Source organism: Pseudophryne corroboree, assembly GCF_028390025.1.
Source record: "Pseudophryne corroboree isolate aPseCor3 chromosome 3 unlocalized genomic scaffold, aPseCor3.hap2 SUPER_3_unloc_6, whole genome shotgun sequence".
In the NCBI taxonomy this organism is placed as follows: Eukaryota; Metazoa; Chordata; class Amphibia; order Anura; family Myobatrachidae; genus Pseudophryne; species Pseudophryne corroboree.
In genome coordinates, this window is record NW_026967552.1 from 3,437,834 (window position 1) to 3,446,446 (window position 8,613).

The following is an 8,613-nucleotide window of genomic DNA, read 5'->3' on the forward strand; positions in this document are numbered from 1 at the left end:
CACACACACACAGGAAAATGTCAGACACAGTTTCCCCCAGAGTACCTTCAGAGAGTCACAGAGTATAAGGAGCCAGCCACATAGCGCCCCTGTAGACAGTTATTATGATAAAAGCCCGGCGCTGACTGACTGACCTTAATAGGGAGGGCAGCGCTCCCTGTCAGTGTCCTAGTTCCTATGATCTGCAGGGAGAAAATGGCGCTGGTGAGTGCTGGATCCACTCTGAGAGGAAGCCCCGCCCCTTGTAATGGTGCCCGGCTTCCCGCACTAATTGTTTATACTGGCCTGAGGATTTTAGTGATAACAGGGGGATTAGCCCCTGTTAGCTGCGTGACCAGTGTAGGGTTTATCCGCGCTGGCTCAGGACGCCCCTCAAAGCGCCTACACTGTGTGTTGCTGAGCCTTCCTGGAGCACAGCCTGTCAGAGCTGCGCTCCCACCCTTGTGCCGCCATACCCGCCGGCGACCCGCAAACCGGGTCGCCGACGCTGTACTCAACACTTTCTTCTGGCTTTGTTAGGGGGTGGCAGCCGTACTGCGGGAGTGAGTAGTCGCCCGTGGGCTTGTGATCAGCACCCTTAGGAGCTCAGTGTCCTGTCAGTGGAGTAGAGAACCATTAACTCTTCAAGACGTTGGTTCCTTCCCCTTCCCTAAGTCCCACGAAGCAGGGATTCTGTGGCCAGCAGCCTTCCTGTAACCTAACTAACTCTAGAAAATAAAAAACTAAGAAAACTCCTAGGAGCTCCCCTAGCTGTGACCGGCTCCTCCGTGCACATTTTCTAAACTGAGTCTGGTAGGAGGGGCATAGAGGGAGGGGCCAGCCTATTCTATTAAACTCTTAAAGTGCCAGTGGCTCCCAAAGGACCCGTCTATACCCCATGGTACTAAATGGACCCCAGCATCCTCTAGGACGTAAAATAAAGTTGATTATAACCTAGCAGATGATTATGATGATTGCAGGGGTATCATATGGTGTATTGCATGTAAAGTACCTTGTGCCACACCTACTCTGCTGTAGCAATATACGTTATATAAGGGTGAGTAACACATGTACAGGCTTACCAGCGTATGAGCACACACATAAAGGAATGCTACCTTACCAATGCTTCCAGTAGTAACGTTAGACATTTCTCTGATCCATCAGCTCATATGACTGATGTTATTGTTCATCTAGAATCTCCAATTCATACGATATGTTCCCCATCCATTGTTTTACATTGGTGCTGACGTAGGACTTGGCGAGTGACTACATCTCCATTTATACTTCATGGTTAGTTAACAGTACAAGAGAGAGATACATCTAAGTCTTCTTATAATATTACATTTGTTATTGTGATGTTCTCAGGAGGGTGGACACAATGATAGTCTGAGACACAATATTATAAAGCCTTCATTAAAAGTTATGTTTTATTATACACACACATTTACTAATAAGTGTCCCAGAGAGTCGTCTTCTCCTATTGTTTACAAGATTAATATTGTTACAGAAAATTTCACATTTCCATAATGTGTTTTATTTCCAGCAGATGGACACACAAGCAGGAATATCTCAGAAGGACATCTAATGTTATCCCCGGATTGTGACATAAAAGATAATGACAGTAGACCGGATACTCCAGGAGATAACCCCATTACCCCAATTATACATCCAGCTCTATCAGCTGATCCCCCTGATCCTGGGAAATGTTCTCCTGATCACTCTGATATTGGTGCATCTGTTACAGCTCTGACAGTAGATACAGTGTTTCCGTGTTCTATAGATGCCAAATGTTTTACACAGAACACAAAGCCTATTAACCCACACACAGGTAAGGCAGGTGAAATGCCACTGATATGTTCTGAGTGTGGGAAATGTTTTACACTGAAATCACATCTTGTTGTACATCAGCGAAGTCACACAGGTGAGAAACCATTTCCATGTTCTGAGTGTGGGAAATGTTTTACACTGAAATCACATCTTGTTGTACATAACAGAAGACACACAGGTGAGAAACCATTTTCTTGCTCTGAGTGTGGGAAATGTTTTACACTGAAATCACATCTTGTTGTACATAACAGAAGTCACACAGGTGAGAAACCATTTTCTTGCTCTGAGTGTGGGAAATGTTTTACACAGAACTCACAACTTGTTACACATCAGCAAAGTCACACAGGTGAGAGGCCATTTCCATGTTCTGAGTGTGAGAAATGTTTTACACAGAAATCACAACTTGTTACACATCAGCGAAGTCACACAGGTGAGAGGCCATTTCCATGTTCTGAGTGTGGGAAATGTTTTACACGGAAATCAAATCTTGTTAAACATCAGCAAAGTCACACAGGTGAGATGCCATTTCCATGTTCTGAGTGTGGGAAATGTTTTACACTGAAATTAAATCTTGTTACACATCAGAAAAGTCACACAGGTGAGAGGCCGTTTCCATGTTCTGAGTGTGGGAAATGTTTTACATGGAAATCACAACTTGTTCCACATCAGCGAAGTCACACAGGTGAGAGGCCATTTCCATGTTCTGAGTGTGGGAAATGTTTTACACTGAAATTAAATCTTGTTACACATCAGAAAAGTCACACAGGTGAGAAGCCATTTTCTTGCTCTGAGTGTGGGAAATGTTTTACACACAAATCACATCTTGTTATACATCAGCGAAGTCACACAGGTGAGAGGCCATTTCCATGTTCTGAGTGTGGGAAATGTTTTGCAAACAAATCAGCTCTTGTTATACACCAGAGAAGTCACACAGGTGAGAAGTGGTTTTCTTGCTCTGGGTGCAGGAAATGTTTTACACAGAAATCAGATCTTGTTAAACATCAGCAAAGTCACACAGGTGAGAGGCCATTTCCATGTTCTGAGTGTGGAGAATGTTTTTCACACAAATCACATCTTGTTAAACATAACAGAAGTCACACAGGTGAGAAGCCATTTACATGTTCTGAGTGTGGGAAATGTTTTACACGGAAATCACAACTTGTTACACATCAGCGAAGTCACACAGGTGAGAGGCCATTTCCATGTTTTGAGTGTGGGAAATGTTATACACAAAAATCAAATCTTGTTAGACATCAGCAAAGTCACACAGGTAAGAGGTCATTTTCATACTCTGAGAAATAAATCAGCTCTTGTTGACATCACTCAGATGAGGAACCATTTTAATCTTCTGAAGTATACTCATTGCCATGCGTTGTTCTTCAAGTTTCTTATCCTCCTATGTTTTTGCAATATACATGTTACCACTAGGTGAAATAATCAGATGTCCTGCCATCATCTACCACTGCTATGCAGATGACCTGTCTTTTGCTCCAGGTACTGAGAACCCAGTCCCAATCCTAAATGGTTGTCTAGCTGAGCTCCAGGTGTGGGTGATGCCAGTTGGCTGTGATTCAGTCCTGGTGAAACAGGCCTTTATGCTAGAAGCTCACCAACAAAGGGCAGGGCTACAGCTCAGCTTTGCAAACCAACCGGGCTTGGGGGTTCAGAGTTACAGAATGCTGATCATTTGCGGAATCTGGGTGTCCTGGATGGTGGAGTGACACTTAAACATCAGTATCTGCCACAATTAGATCCTCATCTGAGGAACATAGCCAGACTCCAGCACGTAATTCTCTCAGAAGATCTACCTACAGTCATACATGTACTTGTATCATCACACATAGACTACTGTAATGTCCCCTACCTGGGTCTCCCAGCAAAAGAATTGCACCGCTTGTAGCTTGTACAGAATGCAGCAGCCAGGCTGTTACCTAACCAGACCATTCCTGCCACATAACACCCATTCTCTGCTCCCTTCACCGGCTGCCTGTAAGATGGTGACTATTACATAATCTTACTGACTCAGCCCACCATGACCAGGGTCCATGGTACCAGAAGCAGCTTCTGCCTCCTTACTGCCCTGCTTTCTAACTTCCACCTGCAGATGAAGGACTGTTACCAGCAGTACTAAGAATCCTCAAGCAGTGCTGAGATGTCAGAGGGGGAGACAGGGTGGTGGCACTAGTGCTCTAGTGGGGGCTGCCGGAGGCAATGTCTGTGAGAATCTTGTCCTCAAGCAGCACTGAGTTGTCAGAGGGGAGACAAGGTGGTGGCAGTAGTGGGGGAGACAGGGTGGTGGCAGAAGTGAAGGGGGTGGGGTGGTGACAGTTGGGAGATGTGGCAGTAGTGGGGGGAGATGGGGTGGTGACAGTAGTGGGGGCAGTAATGGGGGAAGACAGTGCAGTGACAGTAGTTGGAGACGTGGCAGTATTGTAGACAGAACGGTGGCAGTAGTGGGGGGAGACAAGGCGGTTGGCAGTTGTGGGGGTAGACGGGCAGTGGCGGTGGCAGTAGTGGGGGGGAGACAGGGTGGGTGGCAGTAGTGGAAGGAGACGTGGTGGCAGTAGTGGGGGAAAACGGTGGTGGACGGAAAAAGGGCGGGTGGCATTAGTGGGGAGACAGGGTGGGTGGCAGTAGCGGGGGAGACAGCGGGTGGCAGTAGTGGGGGGAGACAGGGTGGTGGCAGTAGTAGGAGGGAGACCGGCTGTGTGGCAGTAGAGGGGGGAGACAGGGTGGATGGCCACAGTGCAGTACCAGGGGATGCTGGAAGCAGTAAAGAGGTGTATGGGTCCCGCACAGAATCAGTTTACTATTAGACTTAATGATGATCATGCTTCCTTATTTCTAATTAATCCCTTGTATGTGTCACTGTTATTTGCTGTGTCAGCCTTTATGTGTGTTCTGTGTAATAATCCTGAAAGTAGTGCTGCTACCGATCTCATATCATTTGTAGTAACTTGGAAAAGATGAGATATGAGGTGCAATCTGGAAGCTTATAGGGGGTTAATCAGAGATGAACGCAGATGTGACATCACGCAGCCCCTGGAAAATGGTCCCGGCCCGCCCGCATTCACCCCTCAGGGATGCAACCGCAATGTGTGTCTGCGCGGCCGCTGCACATGTGCATTTTGTCACCACCAGCAAACTGCTGTGGCCCGCTATTGCGGCTGGGTCTGAATGACCCCCATAGAGTTTTGGCTCTCCTGATATGTATCTGTTTTACTTACCTGCAATGCTATAATGTAACTTGAATTGTTTCTGTGATGTAAAGGATATTTTATCCATGTTGTGCAGAGTAAAGTATTTTTTAAGTTTAAAATATAGAGAAAAATCTGTGTATTAAAGATATGAAATAAAGTTGTTTAAAAACAAAAGATTTTCGTTGAGTCTTTTTATGTGTCAGTGTGTTATCTTATTTCCAGATAATTGTCGCTATGGTGACAGAAACAATTTCCTGTTAATGTGTCACTTGTATTATTACTTTGTGTCCAGCGGGTGGGCTCGGAAATGTTATCCTTTTCCTCGCAGCCCCAGTTGCTAGAGAAAATGAAGGAGGATCTGTTGACTGGTCACGTTCCGCTTGAGTTGACCATTTTCTCACCAGCAGGTCTTTCCACCTCTGCAGACTTGTGTCCGGAAAGAGAGATACAACGTAGGCTTTAAGCCTAGGATCAAGCACGGTGGCCAAAATGTAGTGCTCTGATTTCAACATATTGACCCCCCTTGAATCCTGGCAAAGCGAATGAAGGGCTCCATCCACAAGTATTTCCAGGGAAGACGTTAAGTCTAAGGGACTATGCACAGGCCCAAATGATAATTGTTTTATGATCGTTCTATGTATGAACCAACCGATAGAGGGAATAATCCGAAAGTGTTAATACCAAAGATTAGCTAATCTGGTTGGAGGTGCGCCATTAAGCAAATTGCAATGACTGGTTAGGGGGTTTAGAAGAAACAGCTAGTGGGCTTATATATAAAGAAGCCTTAATGTGTGGTGCACTCATTTTTTCTTTGTTTCATGAATAAATTAAAACATAACTTATTATTTTTATTTAAGATAGATTTGTCAATAGGCATGACATAAGGCAATTGATTGTCAGCCTGGAAAGACAAAAAATGAATGAAAGATATAAAATAATTTATATACCAGCACTACCTATGTATGGGTATATAGGTAGAGCAATAATTGATATAAGCAAGTGAAATATAAAAGGGATTTAAACACAGGTTTTATTTATCAAATGTATAAGATCCTTTCACAATGGGATTGTGATCTCAGAAAAATCCTGTTTCTTCTACGCTACTTCATGGCAGCCATAACTACTGGGATTGTATCCCTATTCCTAACTTTAGACAGGGAGTTTTCTTAATCCACTAGGGCCCACCCACTATGGGTATATAATCGCACTCCACCCCTTCCTACTTTGTCTTTTTTCCTGTCTCCTAGCTTGGCAGGAGGAGTTCCTGTATTATTTTTTCTATTTAAATAATTTTATTTTTCAGGGCTTACCTCAGGTTGTTCCTAGCTGATACGTCTCCTGGTAGCCGTGCTAGAAGAGGGTGGCTCCCTGGGTGTTTGGCTAGGTGTGCTAAGGGGCGGTCAAGTAAGTCCCCATATGTCCAGCTTAAGGTGTCCTCCTGTCAGCTCTTTGCTGTGGGTCCCCCTCTTGCCGTTTTCCGCTGCTGTGGCCGCCGCTCTGCTGTGTGTATGGGGCCTTTCAGTGAGGAGTACCTCTTCTGAAGGGCATCTGTGCAGTTTCCGGCCGGAGGTCCGTCTGCTGAAGGGGATGTACGCGACTTCCTCCGGAAGGTCCTGGCACTGAAGGGAAAGTGCGGCGGTGGGCGGAAGTGCTGGGGGGATGCAGTAAAGGCTGGCTGGCGGAAGTGCTGTTGGCACCCGTCCCAGCTGATTATGGGGGGCGGGCTGCACGGACGCCATAGCCTTTTATAAGGCATAGAAATTTGAATTAATGGCGCTGCACACAGGAGTTAGGAAGCTCCTATAATTGCTGGGCTGGTTTTCTAAGCTCCCCAAAAGCCGGTCAGTGCCCTAAAGAGGTAAGTCCTCATAGAGGGCTGGTTGTTATTTATTATTTATTGTTTATTCTGTTACCATGTGGTAGTTTAGGATAGGTTGTAAGGTGTTTTATTTTGTTGTTTTAGTGTGTCTCCACCTAAGAAGAGGTTATGTAAGAAAAGGCACAAGGACATGCAGTGTGCAGCTTGTGACAAAATCTTTTCAGCTGCTGAAAATGTTAAATTCTGTGAGGAATGTATACAGAGTGAATCTCAGGAGACTGTGCAGTCCAAGCAAATAAGAGATTTAATGAGATGGATGAAGGAGTCTTTTGTTACCAAAGAGCAGCTCTCGGAATTCCAAGGGAATAAAAGGGCTAGGTCTTTTGATAGAATTGATTTAGGGGATGAGTCAGGTTCTCAGGATTTTGCTTATGATGATTATCTGGCTGCTTCTAGTGCTGAGTCGGTGGACGAGCAGGAAGAAGAGAGAAAGTTTAATTTGGAGCTGGGGGATAGTCTTCTGAAAGATATCTTTAAGACTATGAATTATAAGATGCCTGAAGAGGAATGTAATGATGAGGATATTCTGTTCTGTGATAAAACCAAAAGGAACAGGGTCTTTCCAGTCCATAAAGCATTAAAAGATGTTGTGAGTAAGGAGTGGAAAAGCATTGATAAAAAGCTGGGTAATACTAAAAGGCTTGATCGTATGTTCCCAGTGGAAGATGAGCAGTTTACTAATTGGTGTGCAATCCCTAAAGTTGATGCTGCAGTCGCAGAGATGGTATCAAAAACCACCATTTTGTTAGAAGATGGCGCAGTCTTAAAAGATGGTATGGATAAACGCATGGAGAGTGCGTTAAAGAAATTGCATATGTCCTCAGCAATATCACTAAAATCCGGTGTGGCGGTAGCATCTGTTGCTAGAGCGTTGAGAGTCTGGGGGTCAGTATTGGCGACTGATATAGAAGGAGGTGATATGGATAAGTGAATACAAAATGGAAGCTGAATGTCAGTTTGTCTATTGTCTATTGCTTAAAAGAATCTGTTGCTTTAAATGTGATTTTTATATGTCTGCAGAAACTTTGATTTTAAGTATAAACAAGAAGTTAAGGCCAGCTGCGCAGTATCACAAGACTGCGGTTAGCTAGTGTTTTGCAAAATAAGGAATTGTATTTTGCAGAATAGAGATAATTAAAAGTAGGTGAAAGGTAAAATGTATTTTGATACTAAACAGTCATAATCACAAGATGTTGAGCTAATTAATTGGAAATCCCCCATAAGGGGAGTATATGAATTAATAATATATTCTGATAAATGAATGGTGATTGGTTTATGTATATGATTGGTCTGCAAATTTGATTGGATCATGTAACGCTGTAATGATAAGTATATAAGATGAAACCAGTGTGTCAATGTTCAGTTCATGATATTCTTTTATCGTGAGCTCTGTGAATTTCACATGCAATAAATCAAACAAAGAGACTTCATTGTTATTCAATTATTTTGAACGGCTATGTCATTCTGGAGGTATCCGCACCGAGATCATTCCAACATTGACACACGAAGAAGGAAGGTGGACTGGTACCGGGATACCGGGATCAACCGTGGCCACAGGTAAGAGCTGTTATCTTACTTCTGCTCCATGTGTCCCTGCCTCGGTCCACTGCCTTTGTGTGTTATTGTTGGTTTGTAACTCTTTGAAGTCTTTTTGGAGAGTGTGAGTATGGAACCAAATTTAATTTAACTGCATTTTTTTATTACCAGTTAGTGATTTGTATAAAGTTA

The 8,613-nt window shown here is 44.0% G+C and overlaps 1 protein-coding gene across 1 annotated transcript in view; it reads left to right on the forward strand.

The window, feature by feature from the left end:
* LOC134984523 (zinc finger protein 585B-like) overlaps window positions 1–7,816 on the forward strand; it is a 172,421-nt gene extending 164,605 nt beyond the window's left edge. The window contains exons 8-9 of the mRNA XM_063950088.1: window positions 1,893–3,083; window positions 6,970–7,816. Of these exons, the coding sequence (XP_063806158.1) occupies window positions 1,893–3,083; window positions 6,970–7,816 (2,038 nt within the window). The remainder of the gene's footprint in view (window positions 1–1,892; window positions 3,084–6,969) is intronic.
* The last annotated feature ends 797 nt before the right edge of the window (window positions 7,817–8,613 follow it).